Raw genomic sequence first — 27,143 nt, 5'->3', positions numbered from 1 at the left:
TAAAGAATGAAGATTACCCCCGTTATCTCATATGACCCCGAACCAAACGAACCCTTAGGGTTAAAGACATTGACCCCTTGAGGTATGATCAACTAATTAAAATTTTACTGCCATTAATATATTGTTAGTTAACCATTAATATTTATATTATTAACGTAGCATTTGATTGGAGGAATTTTTTATTATTGAAAAGATAGGATTACCACTAAGATAGATTACCTTGAAGATTAATGAGAAAATGTTATATCAATATGTTTGGTTAGATTGGTGAGCAAAAATAATTAATATGTTTGGTTGGGTGGAATATAATGTTATTGGAGGTTTTTTTATTGAATTGCCATTCTTTTTTAATATTATTATTACTATTCAGAGCATTACTTTTAACCCCTTACACTTGAGAATTTAGATAAAACACCCCAATAACAAAAGTTTAAAATTTTAACAAAATACACCCAGCCACCTAAGACGACTGTCAGCCGCTGCCTGAACGGCGCACAAATGACACGATCTGGCCCGTCGTGTGCCAATCTAGCCGTTTCCATCCAAATTGAAGCCCAAAAACGGCCAGATGACCGTGGATCTAGCCGTCCGACCAGATCCATTCTGGCCATTAATGACCATGGATCTTGTTGAAAATGACTAGATCTGTGGCCATTTACAGCCATGGATCTGGCTAGAATGGCCAGAATGGATCTAGTCGTTTCCAACCAAATCCACAACTATTTGGCCATTTTTTACCTTTGATTTGATCGAAAACGGCCAACCAGATCCAGATGATCGTGCACTATTCCGGCAACTGTCGATGGTGGTGGCCAACGGTTGACAGTCGTCTTGAGTGGCTAGGAGTATTTTGGGTATTATTCATGTAAATAGTGAGAGTATTTCTGTCCAGAAATTAATATATGAGGTTACAAAATTCATTTCGTACATTTGTGCTAATTGTTATTTAGTAGACATATGAAGATCTTTCTGTCCAAAATGTTTATTAATCAAGGGTAAAATTGGTATGAACAGTGGATCACCCGGGTAATTAAAAAATAACAACCTTTTAGACGATAATCAAATTATCCTTAATCACTATTGATATTGGTCGATTACCGAAATCATTTATTACTTAACACTCAAACGCAGTAATTATCGGATTAAAAGATAGATTACTGGTGTTTTCTTTTATGACCTCAAACCAAATGCTCACATTTATATTATTAAGTGTTCATAAATATTACCAAATTGTCTTTCTATTATTTATTTTAACACCAAAAACTTAATTTAAGAGCAATGATTCGAAACCTTAAGAAGATTTTGTTATTTTATCATACATCCAAGGGATTAATGTCATTTACCCAATGTTCTTAATATACAAATTCCAATTAGGAAAACTAAAATTAAGATCATAAATATTTTCTTTAATTAACTAGTACTATCACATTCACACAACTACAAATGAGTGGTATTAAGAAAGAAAAACCACAAGTCAAATAAGAATAAGTTGATGCTGTTAAAAAAAAAAAAAAAAGTGAAAGAAGCTGACATGAATCTTACTTATTTAGTTCTTGGAGAAACATGTGCCTTCAGTGGATTCTTCATAACCATTGTGAACTCCTGCTTCTCTGATAAATCAACCTCACCTCCATCCATAATCTTCCACTCAAAATTCCAAACCAAATTTGCAACAAAATACTCCAAATGAAGCATTGCCAACCCAAGCCCTGGACAAATCCTTCTTCCTACCCCAAATGGCATCATCTTTATCTCTTTACTTCCTGTTATATCAATATTACATTCCCCACCCTCAAATCTCTCTGGCTTGAACGCCATTGGATCTTCCCACACTTTTGGATCCCAACCTATGTCAGCTACCATAAAATTGATGGTCCCATTCTTTGGTATCATATATCCGTTCAGCTCTACATCTTCAGTCACAGCGTGTGGCAACACAAAATGTCCAGGAGGATGTCTTCTTAATCCCTCTAATATCACCGCCTTCAAGTATGGCATCTTCTGCAAGTCCTCTTCTTTCACCTCTTCCTCTCCATCTTCCACAATTCCTTTAATCTCCATGAATATCTTCTCTTGAATATAAGGGTACTTCACCAAATTCGCCATTATCCACTGCAGCGCTGTGGATGTAGTATCTGTGCCCGCGTTTAGAAATTCTGATGACAAAGAAACAATTTCTGATTCAATAAGTTTCCTCTTCTCCTCCGGGAGCTCCAAATCCAACAGAGTATCAACATAAGCTAAAACATATTCATCCTCTTTAGCTTTGTTTAAGCTCTCTTCCTTCACCTTCTTTCTCGCTCTAATCAAAGGAATAAGTACTGCTTCTTGATCTTTGCGTAACTGAAACAGCTTCTCCCATTTCTTTCGAAATACAATCTTGGTCAATCTTGGCCAGAAATTTAGTACATTGAACCGGCCAAATCCCAGCAACATCTTTCGCTGCACGTCTTCAATTTGTTTGATTTGGGATTCATCAAGCTTGTCTCCGAAACACATGAGCACTAATAAGCAAAACATGGCGTATTGAAAGTGGTCCACCGCACGAACTGTCTCACCATTTTTGGAATCTGAGTTGAGGCGATCAACAAGAATCTGCAAAACCCACTTGCGGGCATGCTGGTAGGTTTTCACTCGTGAAGGGTGGAGGATTTCCGCGGTGAGATTGCGGCGGAGGAGGCGCCATGTAGGGCCGTAAAAGGAGGAAGAAATAGTATGCTGATTGCTGTTAATGACTTCGCCAGTGGAAAGAGATCTTGGACGGCTAGCAAAAACAGCACCGTTTTGAACTAAGGCCTTGTGGGCGACAGAGCGATCAGAAACAAAGATGGATGGTCGAGTGCCGATACGGAGAGATATGATGGGGCCTAATTTGGAATGGAGATTTCTGAGAATAGGCTCGATTTCTGAGATTGATTTGCGAAGCCATGTAAAGGAACCAACAATAGGTAAAATAAGAGGACCAGGAGGGAGATTTTTAGTGGATTTTTTGTTGAAAAAGAGAAGATTGATGAAAGCTCTGAGTAAGGCAGCTATGGCGAAAGAGAGAAGGATGATGGACCAGGTTTCCATTTTGCTAAAAGAATAGATTAACTTGTGGTGTTGTTTTTGGGTATACGTATAAAATAATATCAAGCGTATTTATTTTAATAGCGATTGGGGTTACGTGTTTTTTATGCAAGTCAAAAGAAAAAAGATATCCACTTAAAAATCAACACACATTGTTCGGACTTCACGGTTAACACGTGTGAAAGGTTCTACCCACCCAACATTATTATTGCATTGAATTATTTGTTACGACCATTGTCTTGCTCCTTACTCTTAGAGATCATGAACCGTTTTGATTGTAGCATCTCTTTTTCATCCCCTTTTATTATAGAGAGATATTATGGGTGGGTAGAACATTCCATAAATATTATATGGGTTACTAAATTGTTTTTCTTTTTAAATATTAATATAATAATATTTTTTATTATTATTTTTTTAAAATTTCTTTTAATCTTTACTTTTCAGATTTAACAAAAACACCCTAACAACTAAAAATATTTTAAACTTAACAAAAACACCTCTATTCACCCCAAGCCACTAATGGCCACTGGTAGTATCACAAATCTAGTCATGACGCCAACAGTGCCACAAATCTTTGGTTGTGAAACGACCATAGATCTGGCTGTGAAAAAGTCAGATCCCATGGTTGGAAAAGCCTCACCGATGCATGGCTGACCATATACAGTTGGTCATATGCCATTATGACGATTTTGGCAATCTCCGACGGCAGTCGACGGTGGCTGACAGTGGTGACTAGTTCTGGGTATAATGGCATTCCAGTAAATAATGATAATAACGAGGGCAATGTCATCTGAAAATTTTAAAAAGTGAGGACAAAAGTGTCTGCATGAGTGAATTAGATGTTTTGTAAATGTTAACAGATATAAGGCCAATTTGGACCAAATAGTCAACTGTTTAGGGGTAACATAGGAAACAAAATTGTACTACCAGGAGTAAGTTTTAATAATGCTACTGTTTGTCATAAAATATTTGTAGAATAATTTTTTACAAACCAACCAAACATCGTCAACTCAATTTAAAAAATATTATCTCAGTTATCTTATATTAACCCCATCCAAACGGCCCCTAATTGAGAAGGCTCGTGGTTTGTTTTTGCCCTTTTTTTTACCCTTTTTATTTGACTTAAATCATTTAATTTGTTTTACCTAGGTCATTTATTCCTTGGGTATAGCTTGATTGTCTAACGAATGACCCTTTTAGACTCTTAGGCATTTATTTGTACCCAACATAATCCGCTCTTTCTTCGTGTCCCTTTCCCAATTCAATAATGCTAGAGTTAACAAGAAATTTTATAAAGATTTCTGTACAAAATAATGTGACAGAAAATGATTGAAACAGTAAATACAAAAAGTCAAACTTATTATATTCTCTCTTCCATTCATTTTCAACCACATCACTTTATACATAAATCTTTGTAAGATGTACCTCTACCATTAGTCTTCCCAGCTATTGGGTTACTCCATAAGTGGGTTTGTTTACGGAGAAATTATAAAATAAAATAAAAAAGACTCAAATTATGGGTGAAAATTGAAAACTAGCCTAGATGTGGAAAGTGTCTCAAGGACTAGCCCATTCCCAATTTCCCTTAATTTTCAAGACGAAAATGACACTATGTAACCTCATTAACCCTTCAACCAATTTTGAAGCTTTCAAATGCTCAATCTGTAGTGAGCAGTAGCAAATCGTGTTCTTTTGATTCGAAGGAGGTTTTATTGAATCATTTGAGGGTATATTGTTGTTTTAAAAGCCCCAAAATAGAGAGAAAGGTATGTTATGTCATTTGGGAGTTGTATATGTTTACTTTTGCTGATGGATTTCAAATGTATATGTCCTAAACATGTAAATGAAGTTTTTTTTTTTTTTTTTTTCGGTTAGATTGTTGCTTTTTATATTGTATGAACTTAGTGTTGAATAGGCATGATGCAAATAGATGGTTTTAGGTGTTTCTCACGATAATAAGGTGGGAATATCAGTCATGTTGGTCATAGTTGGTCGAAATTCTATTTGGAGGTTGAAGATGAACAATGACAGACACCCTTCTATCGATTATCTATTACTCACAACAGGGTTATTGACCGACAAATAATTGATGGCGGGTTGTTCGTCTGTGTTGGTCAACTAAGGTTATGTCCAATTGACCAACACCTTATGTCACTCAATGTCAATTGATATCGATGTCAATGATTGAAACTCTTTGTCGGTCATCAATTTCTAAGATCAAAGGGACCTATACCTATTAACGATCACTACTACTTAGGTCAATATCAAGAAGTTGGTTAGAGAGTAGTTTACTCGACACCGATCGATATCGACTGACACTTAGGTGTCAGTCAAAATTTGTAGAAACCATCGTCATCGCCTCTCTCTTTCGTTTTTCACCATTTTTTTTTATTTTTATTTTTTGCTATTCTTTTCACCAAAAAACAACCCCAAGCAACATTCAACCTAACTCCAACTAAATCCAATTCAATATAAACCCGGTTCACTCATATTTTTATCTAACAACTCAATATCAAGAAAAATTGACTTTAAATTGAAAAACTAGAAATCAAACCCTAACAAAACTTGTTCAATTGGGAATGGTGGTTTCTCTAAGCAGCATCCAGTGAACTTTTGCCGTTTTTGGAGGGTGAAGGGTCATTAGATTAATTAGGAACCCCTTGTCGTTAATCCTTCCCTGTTAGTTATATCATAAATAAGGGTAAAAAAGTAAATAAACATTACAATTATTTAAAATAAAAGAGTGATGCTTTCGGCCCCATCTTTTATCTTAGTTGAACCCAATTACTATCTTCTTTTTATTTACAATTTTATCCTTTCTGAAAATTACTAAATAAGACTCAAAAAACATTTTACACACAATTCATCTAGAATAAATCTTTTACTAGTAATTTAAAATTTCTATATCATCAGGGTGGCTATAATAAATTAATTTCTTAAATTAAAATGAGACACTGATTAATTACCCTTTACCCATATTTAATCTAATGACTGAGATTGACTTACTAAATAAAACAATACACATTACTCACATCCAATAATTTCTTTTAAATCTTTATCAACTAGGCCATACAAAAAAATCAAGCTCAACTGACCTTTAGTTTTGTCTTTGAAAATAAAATAAGATCTCAAACATCCTCTATTATCAAAATACTAAAAAAATAGAAATAGTTTTCTTAAGTTTTATGGAAATCTTATTTTATTTTCAAAGATCCAATCACAGTTTGGTTGAATTTCTTGTTCTACCGTATAATCCCTATTAAAGATGAAGTGAATTTGATTTCTTTTAATGCCGTAGTTGAAAGATTGTTCAGTTATTTAAGAGTTGAAAGAAATTGTTGGCTGTGATTTATATCAATTGTTTTGGAGTAAACGACATTTACCCAGCCAAGGTTTCGTGGTTCCCACCCATGGTTCCATAAATTCCAAATTTCCACCCTTAAATGAACCCGTACCCTTGCTCAACTGACTGTTCTCAGGCCCAATCTGGATGGTTTCCGGCGTTGATTAAACCACCCGACTCCATCATCATCTTCCTCTCACCATCCTCTTCAAAACCCCCACCAGCACTGCCACCAACAGTTGTCGTTTCCAACTTTCCCGACTGCATCTGTCCATCACAATGCGTGCTTGAGTTTGCTGCGTTTGTGTTGACTCCGACATCCACCGCCACCATCAAGCTCCTCTCTTCTCCCTTGACACACCCTTACCATTTCAGGTCGCATCGGCCGCCATTTCCTGCTCGCAATCCTCGTTCATTTGTTGGATTTGTGGGTGTGTGGTAGGTTTGGGTGGTGGTTTGTGGCTGAATTTGTGAGTGATTTAGTGGTTGTTTGGTGGCGGTGAGGCTAACTTTGGAGTTTAGAGGGATTGCGATGGTGGTGGATGGGTGGAATGGTGGTGGTGGGCTCAATTTGTGGTTGTTTTTGGGTGGGTTTGTGGCTGAGTTTGTGAGTGATTTGGTGGTGGTTAATTGGCGGCGGTGGGGCTTATTAAGATAAATTATAGAGGGCCAATAGCATCGCTCAAAATAAAATATAAGAAAATTACTAATACTTTGTTATAGATTCTACATTTCAGAACTTTTTGAGCCAAGCTCATAGTCTCAGAAACCCCTATATTACAGTTGTTTACATATTATGTAACTAATATGAAGAATGAAAGCAATTCTTTGTTTTTCGTTAAATAATCTGAAAATGTCAATGGAGTTTAAGGCTTAAATACATTTTATGTAAGCAATTAGAAGTGGCAGTCAGTCACTGAAAAGTCCAAACATTTTAATTTAAGCTAATAAATGTCATAAATAAGAAACGTCAATTCAATATTAGATCTGAATCTGTTGCCATACAAGTGAAGAATGTCTTTCCAAAAGAGTTTTCAGGATGTTTCATAACTCACACTTATTCTTCTCCCAAGTATGAAATAATAGCCATTCTTAAGCATACACATCTATGCCCCAAAACTTAGCTGGTTGGTTGGTCCGATATTTCCTATCCAAACTCTTAATCACATCCATGTCCTCTTTGCTCAGCTCAAAGTCAAAAACTTCAAAGTTCCCCTTCAATCTCTCAAGCTTTGACGACTTAGGGATTACAACCGTGTTCCGCTGTATGCCCCACTTGAGAACAATCTGGGCAACAGTCTTCTTGTATTTCTCAGCTAGACCCTGTGACAAGAAGATTGAGATGAAAATTACTAGCTAATATGCACTTCAAAGAAAAATTTTGTAAGCTATTGACATTGTGGAATATTTCGCTTACTTTGAGAACAGGATCACCCAAACATGACACAGTGCCGAACCATTCTGTGTTAGCCACAGCACCTCCTAGAGGCGTATGGGCTGTAACACAGATCCCATGCTTCTGACAGAATTTGACTAGAGAATCACGTTGGAAGTATGGATGTGTTTCAATCTGATTCACAGCTGGCTTCAATTTTGCATAAGCTAAGCAATCTCTTGTTAGAAAGATGTCATAGTTGCTGCAATAAAGTTTCTATCAGATCGCCAGAAATATTAGAAGGTAAGATTATCAGAATAGTAGTATTTTAGCAAAGAAGATAAATTAAGCTTCTTCAAGGACTTGTGAAATAGCATATACTACTTTCAGTTGGAACATGGAAACAAAATAAACTATGGATAATTCATCACAAATTTAAATTAAAAGCAGTGGCACCAGCAATGATCACATATGAAGTCATAAGTCAATAACAAGGTAATTTGTTTAAATGTTAAAAGGTTCTTGGCCATTTCTTCTTTATTTGGATGAAAAAGAGCATGATATTACAATATTTTGATTCTTCTGACCTAACAGACTAGTAATTTCATAACTTTGAAGTCACAATACTGATATATATAGTATACAAAGTTATAGGTTAAAATATCGAAATTCAAATTGCCAGCATACCTGATCCCAATGCTGCGTACTAAGCCCATTGAAACCAGATTTTCCATATTATGCCAGGTGGTTTCTAATGAGATAGTTGTGTCTATCTCCAGGACACCATCTTCATCTAAAGCACTATCAGTTTCCCCGACTCCTGCATGTATGTATGATAATATAAATCGTTCAGCATTCCATTTCACCGCAAAGATCAGTAGATTAACAATTATTTTGGCAATTTCACAAACAGTATCAAAGCATTATGGAAAAGTATAAATCTTCAATCTCACCTTTACTTTACAAACCGCAGTTAACATTCAATATTAGTTAGCAAAAACACAAAGGCATGCAATCAACTTATCCTTTATAAGGTAATAATTGCCTAGTGCATAAACCCTTCAGCAAATTTAACCTTTTTCCACCAGCAAATATTAATTGATTTAATCGATAACCCCCCAACCAATCACCTTCAGCGTATGTTCTAAAGAAGGAGCAGAATATACAATGTTTTGCTTGCAAGTATAATATGCACCTTTATAGCCATTTCATAATATGTTCTGCTTGCAAGAACAATATGCATCTTACTACCCATTTCATAATTCATCTTAAAATTTTCTAGCTATTCAGATTGTCAAGCTATGCAGCTGATATGGATTGGTCAAAAACTTGCACAGTCTAGAATTAAACTTTAATAGGCATACAAGCAAAACAGATTTATACAAACCCACCCACATGCACACACACCCTCACAGAAAAGATCAAAAAGACAGATAGGAATCACCAGTGTGCTTTGTGGCTAAAGGAAAGTGCACAAGGTAGAGATCTAGATAATCTAGTTGAAGTTTCTTTAGACTGTCTCTACAAGCCTCGACAACATGTCCATGGTCTGAATTCCAAAGCTGCAATCAGGATAAATTCAGGAGGAAAATCATTGTCTGTTCAATGTTGTGTGTCCAACAGATAGTCAAAGAAAGAAAATATGTAAGAGTTGCAATTAAACTAGCCTTGGTGGTGATGAAAAGATCCTCCCTCTTAACAAGTCCAGTCTTGAATGCTTCCGCGAGCGCCTCCCCAACTTCTGCTTCATTTTTGTAATCAGCTGCAACCACAACAAAACACATATAACATCATATAAAACATATGCAAATTTGTCCCCATTTCCTCCCAAAATAGCCCAAATAAGGGAACATGAATATCATCTTGCAGCTAAATGTTTGTACAAATGATCAAAACACAGTCTTCAAGTTCAAATACTTTTTTTTTTTTTCTTTTCTTAAAGAACACTTTAATTTGAAATCCGGTCAATCAATAACACTTATTTCAGAATCAGAAAAATAAACCACATATATTCATAAGTTAAATATAGTTTCCATATAGGCATGGAAAATTCATGTGAAAGTAAAACTTGGACATATTTTATAATAGATAATTGTAAAAGAACCACAGATGAGAAATTACCAGCACAGTCAAAATGACGATAGCCAATCTTGATGGCATTGATGATGAGGTCTCTAATTTCTTTTCCTTCCATTCGCCAGACACCCAGACCCACTATGGGTATCTTGAATCCATCGTTCAGTGCTATTGACATTCTGTAATATTTGCAACAAATGCACTAAAATTCTACGATACCTCCACTGCCTTATACACCCGGCACAAATCCTAACAATCCGCTTTAAGTGTGCATAAAAAGAAACTTGACTTGTACAAACAAAAACTTGGAAGCTATGATGTCCACCATCCACTTCATAGTATGCATAAAAAACTTCTCAAAGCTCTAATATTTGCACCAGAAATATTCAAAAAAGCACCAAACAAAGCGTGCATTATATCAAATGAATTTACATAGCTGCTTTGTTTCCATCAAAATTTTCTTTATTAGATGTTTAAAGCTTACTAAATAATCAAGTTAATGCCGCGCTAATACAAGATGATCATTAATTAACAAAAATAATATTGGAAAAAAAGAAGAGAATTCATACTTTTTCCTTTTTTTTTTTTTTTTTTTTTTTTTTTTTAAGAAAAAACCAAACTTTAAGCTAAGTCAAGTGAAAAAATTAACTAATCTGGTAAATTAGTAAACAAGAAAATAAAAAAATACAAAGCTGGAATCGCAATACTGAGTGGAACTGGAAGAAAGAAGGAAACTTACTGATAGATCTATTTGAGAGAGGAAGCCCTGACCCTGAGTCTGGTGTTTTTTTCCTTGTTTTTTTAAAAGATAAACTGAAGCTGGATCCTCTTATTAAAAAACGCACCGTTTTATGTAAAAGCAAACAGCATTGTTTTTGTTTTCTACTGCTGGAGTGGCAAATGTTAGCTAAATTTCTTCCATTGTTTTTCAAGAGCTGTTATTTATTTATTACATCATAAACTTCTGTTTAATTATTATTTAAAAAAATATATCTAAGATGGAATTAAAGATGAATGACACATAATCCGTGTTAAAGATGACTGAAAGAAAATTAGTAAGGGAAGAGACAAAGATAAAAGAGAAAAAAGGGGATAATATATATATATATCCTTCCTTAATTAGGGAGAAATATCTTCCAAAATAAGGCAATTGTTTGATGTAAATAACATAACATACAGTACAACATGATATATCTTACTCAATACAACATGTTTGATTTGGCCTTCATTAACCTGGTCTCCGAAACACATAAACACTAATAAACAAAACATGCCGTATGGAAAATGATCCATTACACGAACTGGATCACCATTTGTGGACTCTGACTTGAAGACGATCCAAAAGAATATGCAGAACCCACTTGCTCGCACGCGTGTAGCTCCTCACACGTGCAGGGTGGAGAATTTCCCTATTCAGATTACGGCGCAGGAGGCGCCACGTAGGGCCATAAGAAGAGGAAGTGATATTGTGTTGGTTGTGGGAGGAGCCGGTGGAGGATTAGAAAAGACAGCACCATTTTGGACTAAAGCCTTGTAGGCAAGGGAGCAATCGGCAACAAAGATGGCAGGGCGAGAGCCAAAGTGGAGAGTAACAATGGAGCCAAATTTGGCATGGAGATTCCGGAGGATGGGTTCAATTTGAGAAGTTGATCTTCGAAGCCACAATAAGTTGCCGATAATGGGGAAGGTTGGAGGGCCAGGAGGAAGATATTTGTTGGGAAAGAGAAGGTTAGTGAAAGCTTTGAGGAGGAAAGCTATGGAGATGGAGAAAAGGATAATGAACCAGGTTTGCATTTTGCAGATACAAATTATTAATGAATGAAAATGTCAAAATTGTTTGGATTTTGTGTTTGGTAAAGTTCAGACTGTAGTCCTATACTCATATTTATAGGTCTAAATGTTTTGATCTTGTTTTAGAAGCTTACTGCAAGGGACATGCACAGCTCGTTACAAAATACAAGTAATTAATTAAAAATATTAAATGTGTTATAAAATAAACTAAGAGAAGAGAGAAGATGGTCTAGGGTAAATAAAACCAGTGCTTTTCTATTCCAAAGTTGAGTGTACATTATCTTTCACAATACATCTATTTATAGTCTCAAGATTATGAAATATTATAAATGAAATTAAAATGCTTTGTAGTTGTAGAACTTGAAAGGTTCGAGAGTTAGAGGAAATGAAAGAATGGGAAGTTACCTCTCTTCTTGTGATTAGATAACAAACCCTTTAACTATTAGGGTTAGTTATACTTAGGGGGTCTTTTGTTCGAGTTGTAGGAAATGTATCTATTGTAACATGAGAGCCAAAAACAGAACACAATATGCAGTATTCGAATCCAAGCCAAAACCACAAGTTTACAGCAATAATCAGATAAAGCAGAAAAACAAGAAAATTAAGAACATCAGATATATAGTGGTTCGGTAATATGAAAGATTACCTACATCCACTCTTCAGGGCAAAAGAAAAAGAATCCACTATGAGAAAAATGAGAAACCTTACAGAGATTAGGCTCACCCCCTTTACACAAGGTACAACCCGATAAAACCCCTCTGATTTACACCCGTACACCCAGATGCTATCACCACTCATACATAATCAAATAGGTAGAGATTAGAGGCAATTTATATAGCAAACAAAGGCAAAACAAATAGGACAGCTAAGACCTACCATCACCGTTTGATTCCATCGACGTTCTTCTGATTTCTAGCACATCATATTCTAACCGTTTTCTCTCTCTGTTAACCAAGAGAGAATGATCGAGAATGAGCTGCGTAAAACCTAAATCAGATTAGGTTTATTGAAGATACCAGAAAGACTGAAATGCCTCTTTAAGTCAATAACAATTAACATTGACCACCGAAGGTAAAAGTTGACTTCCACATGTGTGAATATCAAGTGCCACATCACTACAAATCTCCACCTTGGCATTTGATCTTCTCCCTTTCTTACTGCCCTGAAAAAATCCTTTAGTTCTCTTCACTATGTAGAAGGCTCTTAAAGAGCCTTAACTTGTCCAAAGTCACTGATTTATTAAACATATCTGTTGGGTTCTCGTTTCCAAGAATTTTCTCCACCTTAATGACTTTATCTTCAATCAGGTTTCTGATGAAATGCAGTCTAACATCTATGTGTTTCGACCTCTCATGAAAGACCTTATTTTTGCACAAAAAAATGGCACTTTGACTGTCACTCTTGATTGGAACTTGTTGCTAAACCAGTCCCATCTCATCAAGCATTCCCCTGAGACACATAGCCTCCTTGATTGCCTCTGTAATTGCAACATACTCTGCCTCTATGGTGGACAAAGTTACAATAGCCTGCAAATTAGCTTTCCAACAAACCAGATTATTCCAAATGGTAAAACAGAAACCAGTCATGGATTTCCTATTATCTACATTTCCAGCATAATCAATATCCACACATCCCAAAATGGGATTCTCCTGAATTTGCCCTCTGTTGTAAACAATACCAATGGATAGTGTACCCTTCACATATCTAAGTACCCATTTTACAGCTTCCCAATGAATCTTTCCAGGGTTACTCATGAACCTACTAACTGACCTAACTGCAAAATCCAAATCTGGTCTAGTACAGACCATTAAGTACATCAGACTCCCTATTGCATTTGCATATGGTATACAAGCCATTTCCTTCTTTTCTTCTTCNTCCTATACTCATATTTATAGGCCTAAATGTTTTGATCTTGTTTTAGAAGCTTATTGCAAGGGACATGCACAGCTCGTTACAAAATACAAGTAATTAATTAAAAATATTAAATGTGTTATAAAATAAACTAAGAGAAGAGAGAAGATGGTCTAGGGTAAATAAAACCAGTGCTTTTCTATTCCAAAGTTGAGTGTACATTATCTTTCACAATACATCTATTTATAGTCTCAAGATTATGAAATATTATAAATGAAATTAAAATGCTTTGTAGTTGTAGAACTTGAAAGGTTCGAGAGTTAGAGGAAATGAAAGAATGGGAAGTTACCTCTCCTCTTGTGGTTGGATGACAAACCCTTTAGCTATTAGGGTTAGTTATACTCAGGGGGTCTTTTGTTCGAGTTGTAGGAAATGTATCTATTGTAACATGAGAGCCAACAACAAAACACAATATGCATTATTCGAATCCAAGCCAAAACCACAAGTTTACAGCAATAATCAGATAAAGCAGAAAAACAGGAAAATTAAGAACACCAGATATATAGTGGTTCGGTAATCTGAAAGATTACCTACATCCACTCTTCAGGGCAAAAGAAAAAGAATCCACAATGAGAAAAATGAGAAACCTTACAGAGATTAGGCTCACCCCCTTTACACAAGGTACAACCCAAGAAAACCCTCTAATTTACACCCGTACACCTAGATGCTCTCACCACTCATACATAATCAAATAGGTAGAAATTAGAGGCAATTTATACAGCAAACAAAGGCAAAACAAATAGGACAGCTAAGACCTACCATCACCGTTTTATTCCATCGACGTTCTTCGGATTTCCAGCACAGCATATTCTAACCGTTTTCTCTCTCTGTTAACCAAGAGAGAATGATCGAGAATGAGCTGCGTAAAACCTAAATCAGATTAGGTTTATTGAAGATACCGGAAAGACTGAAATGCCTCTTTAAGTCAATAACAATTAACATTAACCACCCAAGGTAAAAGTTGACTTCCACATGTGTGAATATCAAGTGCCACATCACTACAAATCTCCACCTTGGCATTTGATCTTCTCCCTTTCTTACTACCCTGAAAAAATCCTTTAGTTCTCTTCAATATGCAGAAGGCTCTTAAAGAGCCTTAACTTGTCCAAAGTCACTGATTTAGTAAACATATCTACTGGGTTCTCCTTTCCAGGAATTTTCTCCACCTTAATGACTTTATCTTCAATCAAGTTTCTGATGAAATGCAGTCTAACATTTATGTGTTTCGACCTCTCATGAAAGACCTGATTTTTGCACAAAAAAATGGCACCCTGACTGTCACTCTTGATTGGAACTTGTTGCTAAACCAGTCCTATCTCATCAAGCATTCCCTTGAGACACATACCCTCCTTGATTGCCTCTGTAATTGCAACATACTCTACTTCTGTGGTGGACAAAGTTACAATAGCCTACAAATTAGCTTTCCAGCAAACCAGATTATTCCAAATGGTAAAACAGAAACCAGTCATGGATTTCCTATTGTCTACATTTAACATGATTTTTTGGCCTTGGCCATGGTGGTGGCGACGATGGCAACCTAATGCTCAAGAGTACTGCATTGAGGCAATAAATTCGACTTCACTTGCTTTTACAAAATTTACACCCGATGAAATCTGTTCTAAAATGAGACCCAAAAAAGAACAGTAATATATATTTTTTTTGAAAAGATTACATTAATCTTAATTAAGCACTAATTACCCTTAATCAATAATATGCCTATTTAGTTAACATTTTAAAACTGATAGCCTTTTAATTAAATGTAAACTTCAAATGTCTTTTTAATAAACTCCCCCTAAAAAATATTAGGGATTTTCGTTTCAAGTGACCTGATTTTGTCACGGGGCCGGTTGAATAGGCGGTTCGCCACTGTTTCACGAGTTCAAATCTGGTCCAATCCAGGTCACAAACTGTTCACGGGTTTTAGCATCGCCCAGACCGGACAGGTGACCGACTCCTGGTCAAACCGGTCGATTTGGTCCGAGATTTAGAACAGAGAAAAAATTACGGCTGCGTTTAGTTTCCTTATTTCACCAATATCTTGTCCTTATTCCAAATTCAAATGCGATTTTGTTTTTTTTTATTTTCAAAATCATTTTCTAAATTAAGAAACAGATTTTAAACTCTATAGGTTTGTTAATTAACAAAAACACCCCAACAAAAAAATTTATAAATTGACAAAACACTTTCACTCACCCATAGTTGTCAAATTCCGACAACCATCGTCGGTGGTAGCAAGAATCTGTCACAATCGTGCACTACTGATCAGTAATGTGTCGATTTGATTTTTTTCGGCCAGATTCACCGTAGATCTGGCTAAAAAATGTTAGATTTGACCATCAACGATGGCCATCGTTGACCGTCCACGACGGCCATATCTTTGGCTGTCATTGACAGTTAGATCTGGCTTTTTGCAGTCAGATCCACCACGGATCTGATCAAAAAAGGTCAGATTGATGAACGACTGGCTAAATTCGGTCAATCAAGCGTCATAACGCCAGATTCCGGTCATATCCCAATATAATAAAACAAACACATCCAATATTTACAAAGGGAGGGAAATTAAGAAACTCAAGGAAAAAAAATACAGGCTAAATTAACTTATCAACAATCAAGTCACTCATAGGATAAAGAACAATTTTTCGAATTTTTTTATTGTATAATAATAAATTATATCCAAGTTATCTTTACAATTATTCATATTTATTTCTCCTAATATAGAAATCTCTGGTTTATTGATGATTTAGACGATGTTTATATTTAAAGAGAAAATGGGTAAATTTAGAGTACAATTGCGATTAAAAATAATATTTTAAACACACCATGGAGAAGAAAGTATGAAAAGTTTTTAAAACAAACTTGCACAAAAAAATACTAATAAAAAAAAAACTTGCAAGTTTGTAGACGTAAAAATCTATCTGTACGGAAAGAGGGACTGATCCCGTGAGGTTGAGCTTACTAGCGATCTGTTGTACCTGCACACGTAAGAAAACAAGCGTAAAGCAGACGGGAAACACCGGGGTGGTGTTTGCCGTAGGCACTCCGATGCTCAAGTCAGCAAGGCTGAGTGAGGCTAGTTTAGTGAGGATTAAGGAGAAGAAAGGTTACCGAGAGTCTAGTCAGGGACTGTGACTACGGTTGTAATGCAAAGTTCTCAAGAGTGGAAACTTCAGGGTCTGAAGGTGTAATGTCTCTGTGCTTTATGAGAGGGCTGGCCTCTGCTTAAATAGCGACTGCATGTTCTTCGAATCTTGGTGGGACTAGAAGTCCTTGCAGCAGTGGTCTTCCCAAAGAGTGGAGCCTTTGGCTCCCTTATCTCAGTAGGAAAAGGAGTCCCAGTATGCCTAGGATACGGACCTTAGACGAATTGGGATAACAATTGACTTCTTTAGTAGAGTTCAAGTAGTATTGTCGTTTGTAGGCGACTGTGGGCTCCAAGTTGATCGAAAGTCCAGAAGGTGTTCTAGGATCAGAAGGCCTAGATCCAGATGGTAAGGACTGGGGAGGAGCGCCAGACGGGCCTCATTTGTAGAACTCTGAGTTTGGCCCCATCGTAATTAGGCCTGAGCTTTTCAGCTTTATTGAAGGTGTCGTCTTTGGGCCTACCTAGGCCGAGAACATTTTTTGGCCCTAACAAAGTCCATCATCAACCTCACATGAGACTTACACTAACAAATGGGGTGATTCATGGTAATTTTGGGTGTGCAAAGATCCTGATCACCGATAAGAAGTTCATGTCTTTAAATGAGTCCATCATCAACCTCACATGAGTTATTTATATAGTTAATCTATGTGCACATTAATTTATGTATAAAAAAATTTCTAAAAAATTGATAATGTAATTATGGATTTAAAAATAATAAATGTCTAAAAAAAAGTCAACCTTCTTTGCATGAAATAAATCCTACATCATCTTTTAAAAATAACAAATATTAAGCCCTTTACATTCATTAGAAATTTGTCAATCACATATCTATATATGAACAAGTAAAATTACAATTCTAACCCTAACATTACTCAACCCTCTTTTCCATATATATATAGCAAAGATTAATCAAGTTCAACATACGCTAGCTAGCAATAGTGAGTAAACAAGAAATGGCGATTAACACTGATTTTTTGGCCTTGGCCATGGTGGTGGCGACGATGGCAACCCTAATGCTCAAGAGTACTGCATTGAGGCAATAAAATTCGACTTCACTTGCTTTTACAAAAATTTACACCCGATGAAATCTGTTCTAAAATGAGACCCAAAACAGAACAGTATATAGTATTTTAATCCAAGCCAAAGACACAAGTTTACAGCAATAATCAGATAAGAAAACAGAAAAGCAATAAAATAAAGAACACCAGATATACAGTGGTTTGGTAATCTGAAAGATTACCTACATCCACTTTTCAGGGCAAAAGATATAGAATCCACTATGAGAATTTGAGAAACCTTACAGAGATTAGGCTCACCCCCTTTACAAGGTACAACCCGAGAAAAACCCCTCTGATTTACACCCATACACCCAAATGTTCTCACCACTCATACATCATCAAATTGACACAAATTAGAGGCCATTTATACAGCAAACAAAGGGAATAACAAATAGGACAGCTAAGACCTACCATCACCGTTTGATTCCATCGACGTTCTTTGGATTTCCAGCACAGCATATTCCAACCGTTTTCTCTCTCTGCAAACCAAGAGAGAATGATTGAGAATGAGCTGCGCACACCCTAAGTCAGATTAGGTTTATTGAAGATGCCAGAAAGACTGAAATGCCCCTTAATTCAATAACAATTAACATTGACCACCCAAGATAAAAGTTGACTTCCACGTGTGTGAATATCAAGTGCCATATCATAACAAATCTCTACCTTGGCATTTGATCTTCTCCCTTTCTTACTGCCCTGGAAAAATTCTTTAGTTTTCTTCAATATGCAGAAGGCTCTTAAAGAGCCTTAACTTGTCCAAAGTCACTAATTTAGTAAACATATCTGCTAGGTTTTCCTTTCCAGGAATTTTCTCCACCTTTATGACTTTATCTTCAATCAGGTTTTTGATGAAATGCAGTCTAACATCTACGTGTTTTGACCTCTCATGAAAGACCTGATTTTTGCACATAAAAACGGCACTTTGACTATCACTCTTGATTGGAACTTGTTGCTGAACCAATCCCATCTCAACAAGCATTCCCTTGAGCCACATAGCCTCCTTGACTGCCTCTGTAATTGCAACATACTCTACTTCCATGGTGGACCAAGTTACAATAGCCTGCAAATTAGCTTTCTAGCAAACCAGATTATTCCAAATGGTAAAACAGAAACCAGTCATGGATTTCCTATTGTCTACATTTCCAGGCTAATCAGCATCCACACATCCCAAGATGGGATTCTCCTGAATTTGCCCTCTGCTGTAAACAATACCAGTGGACAGTGTACCCTTCACATAACTAACTGAACTAACTGCAAAAGCCAAATCTGGTATGGTATAGACCATTAAGTACATCAGACTCCCTATTGCATTTGCATATGGTATACAAGCCATTTCCCTCTTTTCTTCTTCAGTTTCTGGACACTGGGTTACACTAAGTTTAAAATGTTGACCTAATGGTGTTTTGACAGGTTTAGAGTCAAGCATGTTAAACTTCTTGATTAATTTTTTAGCATACTCTTTCTGAGACAGTATAAGACTTCTAGTTTTCCTATCCCTTTCAATGTTCATACCCAAAATCTTTCTAGCTTGTCCTAAATCTTTCATCTCAAAATGTTTACTCATTTCCCTTTTGAATCTATCAATTTTAGAAAAATCCTTACAAGCTAGCAGCATGTCATCCACATATAGAGACAAGTATATGTAACATTCACCATATAAACATTTGAAATAGAAACAACCATCAAAACTACTTCAGATGAAACCAGCATTCAACATAAAATAATCAAATTTCATGTACCACTGCCTAGGTGACTGCTTCAAACCATACAAGGATTTTTTTAGAAAACAGACTTGGTTCTTGGGCCCCTTTTTAAACAGTTCAGGTTGTTCTATTAGAATTTTCTCTTCTAAATTACCATTTAAGAAGGCTGTTTTTATGTCTAACTACTCTAGTTCCAAACCAAACTGAGCTATCAAAGATAATAGTATTCTAATGGTGGTATGTCTCACTACAGGTGAGAAAATCTCATTGTAGTCCACCCTTTCAACCTGTGTAAACCCTTTTACCACTAATCTTGCTTTAAACCTAGGTGCTTCTACCCTTTGTATGCCCTCTTTTCCTTTAAAAACCCATTTGCATTTAATCACCCTACTGCCTTCAGGTTTATCAATCAAAATCCAGGTTTGGTTTTTGATCAAAGAATCAAATTCTTCTAGCATAGCCGGTTTCCACTGCCTAGATTCTCTGCAACTCATGGCTTCCTTAACAGTTCTAGGTTCCTCATCAATTTCTTCAGCAACTTGAAGAGCAAAAGCTACCAAATTAGCATGTGAGTACCTACTAGGTAATCTGATTTCCCTTCTTTCTCTATCTCTAGCTAGTTGATAATTTTGCAAATCATTTTCAGCTCTATCATTGTCACCACTATCCTCTAGGCTAGGTTCATCCTCCTGGGTTTGAGCGTCTACATTTGGGTCTGGACCAGAACTGTATAGGTTAGAACTATCTCCACCTAAATCTAGGTTAATCATCTTTGTCCTAAAAACATTATCCCTTCCATTCTCACTCAAACCATCTTGATTTAGACCAATCACCCTATCCTCATTAAACCCAACATCTCTACTGATTATACATCTTCTTCCTAAAATATCCTAGCACCTATAACCTTTTATGCCATCAGGATACCCTAAGAAAATACATTTAATAGCCCTTGTTTTAGCTTATCAGTTTTTTCATGAACATAAACAGTGCATCCAAAAACCCTAAGGCTGCTATAATCAGCAAGATACCCAGACCACTTTTCCATAGGTGTTCTGAAACTAAGAGATGAGGAAGGGATTCTGTTAATCAAGTAAACAGTTGTGTGGGCAGCCTCTGCCCAAAACCTGGTAGGTAACTTAGAACAAGATAACAAGCTTCTAACCTTTTCAAGGATGGTCATATTCATCCTCTCTACTAAACCATTCTGCTGGGGTGTGTGTCTAACAGTTCTATGCCTCAAAATTCCACTCTCTATACACAGGTTATCAAACTCTTCATTGATAGATTCTAGCCCATTATCTGTCCTAAGTTTCCTGATTTTCTTCCCAGATTGGTTTTCTATCATAATCTTCCAATCCTTGAATTTCCTAAAGGCTTCTCCCTTAGTTTTCAAAAAATAGATCCATACCCTCCTAGAAAAATCATCTATGATACTAATGAAATACCTACATCCTCCCAAAGATGGATGTTTGGTTGGCCCCCACACATCAGAATGAATATAGTCCAGAAAACCCTTAGAACAATGGTTTCCCACACTAAACCTGATTCTGCTCATCTTCCCATAAACACAGTGATCACATAACTCTAGCTTCTGTATTTTGTCCCCTCCTAAGGCATTCTGCTTACTTAACTCTATTAGACCTCTCTCACTAATGTGTCCCAACCTTTTGTGCCAAATGGAAGTCTTGTTAGGTTTCTGTGAAGTCACTGCTGCTGTTCCAGCAACAGTGGATCTATTTAAGACATATAAACCATTCTTTTTCTCTCATTTCATAACCACTAAAGACTCTTTAGTAACCTTAAGCACTCCACTTTGAGCCTTGTAACTAAACCCATTTGAGTCTAAGTTACCTAAAGAAATAAGGTTCCTTTTCAACTCAGGTATATACCTAACTTCTGAAAGGGCTCTTGAACTGCCATCATGAAGACTTAACCTGACATCCCCAATGCCTAAGACACTACACACTGTATTATTCCCCATTAGAACCTTGCCAGATTCTATTTTCTTAAAATTCATCAATGAACTCTTATTTGGAGTCATGTGGAAAGTGCAACTAGAATCCAAAATCCACTCAGATTCAGATTCTCTATCAGAAGCTACTAGGAAATCAGAGCTTTCATACCCATCTGAAGCTATATCAACACTGCCACTAGCCTCTTTCTCCCTGATCTTTTCTTCCTATCTAGACAATCTCTTTTAAAGTGCCCTTCTTTATGACAATGAAAGCACTTCCTTACAAACTTTGATTTAGACTTAAATGTACTCCTAAAGTGACCTTTCTTTGACACTTTTTTCTCAGATCTACCCCTGATATTCAGTCATTCTCCATCTAACTTACCCTCCTTTTTAAACTCAGCATCCTTAGTAGTAATGGCTACTACTACTTCATCTAGTTTAAGGGTTTGTCTACCATACTTAAGAGTATCCACAAAATTTGAGAAAATTTTAGGAAGAGAATTGATAAGGATCATAACTTGATCCTCATCCTCAACTTTGACACTTAGACTTTCTAAATCCAATACAAATTTCATAAAATCATTCATATTGTCACCTAATACTTTGTTTTCATCCATTTTAAAACTGAAAAACTTATGTTTTAAAACTAACCTATTAGGAGAAGATTTTGACAGATACAGAGAGTCTAACTTTTCCCAAATTTCTGTTGGTGTAGTCATCTTCTTAACCTCTCTTAGGACTTCATCTCGTAACCCTAGAATTAAAGAACTGTAAGCCTTATCTAGCAGTTCTTTCTTCTCCTTGTCAGACAAAGTATCTGGTAAACTATCCTTACCCTCTAAGGTAGCAGACAATCCATCCTTAACTAAGACAGCCCTCATCTTCATCTTCCATAACCCATAATCATTATCCCCTATAAATTTTTCTACTTCAAACTTAGTCATTTCTAGGTTTCTAACCCTCCCAGACACTTAGATTATAAAAGTCCTAATTTTAGAGACAAATTGGAAACCCTAAGTTAAAGGAATAGACAACTGTGAAAAACAGTCAAACCCTAGACTACTGCAGATTCGTAAACTGGATCTCACAACCTAGAATAAGACCTAGGTGCTCAAAAAACTGAGCTCTGATACCACTTGTTGTAACATGAGACCCAAAACATAACAGCATACAGTATTTTAATCCAAGCCAAAGACACAAGTTTACAACAATAATCAGATAAGAAAACAGAAAAGCAATAAAATGAAGAACACCAAATATATAGTGGTTCGGTAATCTGAAAGATTACCTACATCCACTTTTCAGGGCAAAAGAAATAGAATCCACTATAAGAAATTGAGAAACCTTATAAAGATTAGGCTCACCCCCTTTACACAAGGTACAACCTGAGAAAAACCCCTCTGATTTACACCCTTATACCCAGATGTTCTCACCACTCATACATCATCAAATAGACAGAAATTAGAGGCCATTTATACAACAAACAAAGGGAATAACAAATAGGACAGCTAAGACCTACCATCGCCGTTTGATTCCATCGACGTTCTTTGGATTTCCAGCACAGCATATTCCAACTATTTTCTCTCTCTGCAAACCAAGAGAGAATGATCGAGAATGAGCTGCGCAAACCCTAAGTCAGATTAGGTTTATTGAAGATGCCAGAAAGACTGAAATGCCCCTTATGTCAATAACAATTAACATTGACCACCCAAGATAAAAGTTGACTTCCACGTGTGTGAATATCAAGTGCCACATCACAACAAAATCCTTTGATGACTCATTGATTGAGTTAGGTTTGTTGTTTTGGTTATCTCTCTACTTAGCGGGGACATTGAAAAACCATGTTCTCTCCAACAAAACTTGATTTTGATATATTAATTTTTATGTAGTGAGTCAAGTTTAAGATGCCATGAATTTGCTGAAGAATCAAGGTTGAATTATGATGTATTAAGAAGTTTAAGAATCAAGGTTTGTCATCAATTGGTAATGTTTTCTTGGTTCTTGTTGTATTCTTTCTCTTGACCATATGTTTCCTATGTAAGACATTAGTTCATTCTCTTTGAGCTTATTGAAACTAGGCATCAAATTCCCTCTGCAGAACTTTTTCTCATGCTGGAAAAAATTGACAGACCAGGAAATATCTTCTATCTGTACTTTTTGAAGGTCATAACCTCACGTTTATGTTAATGTTTAAGCTCTTTTTCTTTTTTCTTTTTTTTTTTTATGATTTTAACTAAGGCATATAATTTTCAGTTTATAGTTTCAAATTTCATCAAATATTTTATTTTCTCATTGCAGCATTTCACGTTATCCAAGAGAGGAGAAATAACGTTAGAAGAGAATTTAGAAATTTTTGTAATTGATCAATAGAGGAAATACCCAATGGCAAAGCAATGACGGACCAATTTTTTTTGTCATTGAGCCGCTTGAAAAAATAAGACAATATGCATGCCTAATGAAACAAGTGCTGATTCTTTTGATTTTCGCATTTGCTTGGTGATTTGTTTTTAATCACGAGTTGGGGTAGTCGATCCAGCCTAAGGTCCAACAACGAGTTTTGAACTATTATGAAAGCTTAGAATTGCAATTGTGGTAAAGCAATGATGTTGTTGCTTAGATGAAAAAGCTCGTCAAGGTAAAAGACTTTTTAAAATTATTAGCTACATTTTTGAAAGTTTAAAGAAGGGTTTGTTTCCTAATGTAAGAAGAACTCCTACTTTTGTAAAAAAGTTAAAAATTAAGGTAAATTCCTTGTACAATTTGTTGTCTTATAAGTTTAGTTATGGCATGATATATTTTAGAAAGGAATTCAAATAGTATAGGGTAACATGATGTAATTCTTGAAAGGAAGATGAGATCTCTAAATCTATAAATAAGATAAGCAAGAAGAGAGTGTAGGTTAAAATCTTATCGTAAGATAAATAGGTGAAAACTTCACCACAAGAGAGTCTGTTGAGAACTTCATCACTCGAGTGGGTATGTTAAGAAACTAGTATTCCACAACTAAAAGTGTTTAATATTTATGTATAGAAGGGAATATGTGAAATTTATAGTAAGAAGGGTGTGGTAGCCAGTGGCAGAACCACAAAATTTCATTTAGGGGTCTAAAGTGTAATGCTAAAGGACTAACTCTAAAAAAAGTATTACATATAAGGTCAAAGTGTAGCTTCAACGAATAAGAGGGTCAATGGAAAAATTAAAGTTTAAGAGACGAAATTAATATATTTATACATACAATTTTGAAATTTTGTGGGTGTCAACCCATGTCCTTGTGTAGGTTTAATGTTGGTAACATACCTAGATTCGTTTAAGAATTTGGAAACACCAAGCAATTTGTTTCTACGTGATAAGTTTGAAAAACAATAAGGTGGTGTTATTAAAAAAATGTGAGTTGATTAGTTGATGTGAGAGAGAAATAGAGCGCAAGTTAATTAAATGTGAGTTTACTGGATTAAGGGCTTGATTTTCAATTTGGGATTAAACTTGAGCTATAAGCTTGTATAAATTATGTATTTTTCTTTCTGATTTCTACTAACGGGGAGGTAGGTCATGTTTTGTCAAACAATACTAAATTTGTATATACATACGTTATTATTTTCACTCTTGTCTTATTTTGACATAAAATTTGGTGCCTAAATAATCTATGTAAATGATATAATTAAATCGATTTTTCAATAATGTCCTTTATGAAGAAATTTGGAACCATTAATGGTAAGTGGTTATTGAATGCCTTAATTCAATAATTGTCAATTTATTTCAAGAATGGTATGTACCTTTTTCTAAAATTAGCGTCACCCGAAACTAATGATTTGAAACCCGGACTGGACTGGCCGGCTCGACCTGTCCGACCTTCGATCGGCCCCTTCTCTGATCCGAGGACACCTTAAACCCGGTTTTAGCCATTAGCCCGGATTGATCTGTGGTTGAATCGACAGAACAATGCCTAACCGTCGGTTCAACCATTTGGTCAAAGAATCGATGGCCAATGTCAACTGCTACAGGTGGGTCGAGGAGGACGATGTTCTAAGCTGTGAAGGGATGAGGTGAAGAGGAAGGCTAAGGTGGAGTTGGTGTCGGCGATCGTGCATGATGACAGTTGTGTGATCGCAAGGTGGGCTGTGCGAGCGGTGTTGATCAATTAGAAATCAGTGAAAAAGGATCAGGGAAAGTGTTTAGGCGGTGTCTGGAGGGTTGGAAAAAGCAAGTAGGCACCAAAAACAATCGGAAAAAAGCTTAGGGCTAATCTAGGGTGGATTGTAGTTGCGGCGGCTAGGTTGCTGGCCATATCATAGGGGTGTGTTTGTTGGATTTCAAACCTGTAGGGACTGATGAAATTTTTCAAGATGTGTTTGCAGGATTTCAAATTTTTTGGATATTCTAACGTCACCGGTTGGACCACCTGACTCGAGAACCTACCCTTTGACTGAGTCAAGGCCCGGGATTGGTTTAAAAACATTGCCCTAAACATGACACAAAATATAAAAATAAAACAATGAGGGATATCCTTTTAGGCTTGACTTCACAAAGAAAATTTATGCACAACAACTAATTACACAATATACTATTTGGAAATTAGATCAAGGAGACAAAAACAATTTCTAGTGAAATACGAGAAGCATATAATAACATTCAAGAAAGAAAGAAGAAAAAAGGAATTCAAGATCATAATATGCAACGATGAAATATATATTATAGTTAAATTAAATTTATACACTTACAATTAATTTCTCTAATGTATACAATTTGCAACTTTGCTTATAATGTAGATAGCAACATTCAGTTATAGCTCCTGAAGATTAGTCGAGATACGGATAAGTTGGCCCAAACATCTTGGTTACGAAAAAAAAAAAATCAATTTAGTTATGACATACAACTTTATATCAAATTTATAAAGAAGCATAATATCAAAAAAAAAAAAAATGAATAATGAATAATAAGTTCCTCATCATATGATATAAAAGGAAGAAATATATATCATATAAAATCTAATTCACCACACATTTTGAAATATATGATCAAGCAAATGAAAAATACAATTGTTTCAAATATCAGAACTCATATCTAAGTTAATGAGCTGCACCAAAAAGCTTGACAGCAAGAATGTGAATTCTTTGTAAGAAGTGAAATTAGAAGAAATAGAAGTTGTTGTAAGATGATATTACTCTGTGAACAGAATGGTGATGAAATGCCAGCAATTTGTGAGAAAAGAAAAGGAATATAGCAAATATTGAAAAAATCATTGTAAAAAATTATCTTGAAAGGCTTCCTTAAATAACATATGAATATTTGACTATTTTAGAGAACCAAATATTTTAAAAGACAATTTTGGTTGGCTCTTAAAAATAGATTTCAAAACTGTTCATAAAGGAAAAAAAAAATCAAATTAAACTTTATACAATTTAGTTTCAATAATTGAGAAGGAGTCTACTTGATCGATTTAACCTAACCTAAATATAAATTAATAAATAAATAAGTCTGTTATGCTTTTGATTCATGCTTCGAGCTGCATGCCTAAATTATAAATGAGATAAAAGCTGTTAGAACAAACAAATAATTAAAAATGAAATGAGACGTAATTTTTTTATGCTTCAAAAACCATGCAAAGAATATTTGCTTTATCTATATTATTGAATTTGTTTGCCTTGCTTATCAGGCACAAATAAGCTAGTTTATTTCCTACTTTGTGAGATGTGAATTATAATTTAAGCCTTCATTTTT

General features: G+C 35.6%; 2 protein-coding genes across 2 annotated transcripts; both read right to left on the bottom strand.

Moving 5' to 3' along the window:
• Positions 1 to 1,492: 1,492 nt before the first annotated feature.
• Positions 1,493 to 3,105, bottom strand: LOC116128795 (cytochrome P450 89A2-like). The gene has a single exon (XM_031414549.1). The coding sequence runs from the start codon at positions 3,070 to 3,072 to the stop codon at positions 1,543 to 1,545; it is 1,530 nt and encodes a 509-aa protein (XP_031270409.1). The 5' UTR covers positions 3,073 to 3,105; the 3' UTR covers positions 1,493 to 1,542.
• Positions 3,106 to 7,364: 4,259 nt separating this feature from the next.
• Positions 7,365 to 10,702, bottom strand: LOC116128796 (NADP-dependent D-sorbitol-6-phosphate dehydrogenase-like). Its single transcript, XM_031414550.1, has 7 exons — positions 10,603 to 10,702; positions 9,909 to 10,042; positions 9,455 to 9,549; positions 9,232 to 9,349; positions 8,475 to 8,607; positions 7,830 to 8,049; positions 7,365 to 7,735 (listed from the first exon to the last, which is right to left on the bottom strand). Exons 2-7 carry the CDS (start codon positions 10,039 to 10,041, stop codon positions 7,505 to 7,507), a joined length of 930 nt encoding a protein of 309 aa, XP_031270410.1. The 5' UTR covers position 10,042; positions 10,603 to 10,702; the 3' UTR covers positions 7,365 to 7,504.
• Positions 10,703 to 27,143: the final 16,441 nt, after the last annotated feature.

The sequence above is a fragment of the Pistacia vera genome, unplaced genomic scaffold (genome assembly GCF_008641045.1).
Source record: "Pistacia vera cultivar Batoury unplaced genomic scaffold, PisVer_v2 Contig204, whole genome shotgun sequence".
Taxonomy (NCBI): Eukaryota; Viridiplantae; Streptophyta; class Magnoliopsida; order Sapindales; family Anacardiaceae; genus Pistacia; species Pistacia vera.
Note: the sequence above shows the minus strand (reverse complement) of the source record. Positions and strands in the feature narration are given on the sequence as shown.

What these genes read in the sequence shown, in the direction of transcription:
- LOC116128796 (XM_031414550.1), bottom strand. Translation starts at nt 10,041, where the DNA reads ATGTCAATAGCACTGAACGATGGATTCAAGATACCCATAGTGGGTCTG. An exon ending in ATCTTTTCATCACCACCAAG is followed by an intron (nt 9,350 to 9,454) that starts GCTAGTTTAATT and finishes TCCTGATTGCAG; the next exon opens with CTTTGGAATTCAGACCATGG. An exon ending in GTACGCAGCATTGGGATCAG is followed by an intron (nt 8,050 to 8,474) that starts GTATGCTGGCAA and finishes ACTTTATTGCAG; the next exon opens with CAACTATGACATCTTTCTAA.
- LOC116128795 (XM_031414549.1), bottom strand. Translation starts at nt 3,072, where the DNA reads ATGGAAACCTGGTCCATCATCCTTCTCTCTTTCGCCATAGCTGCCTTA.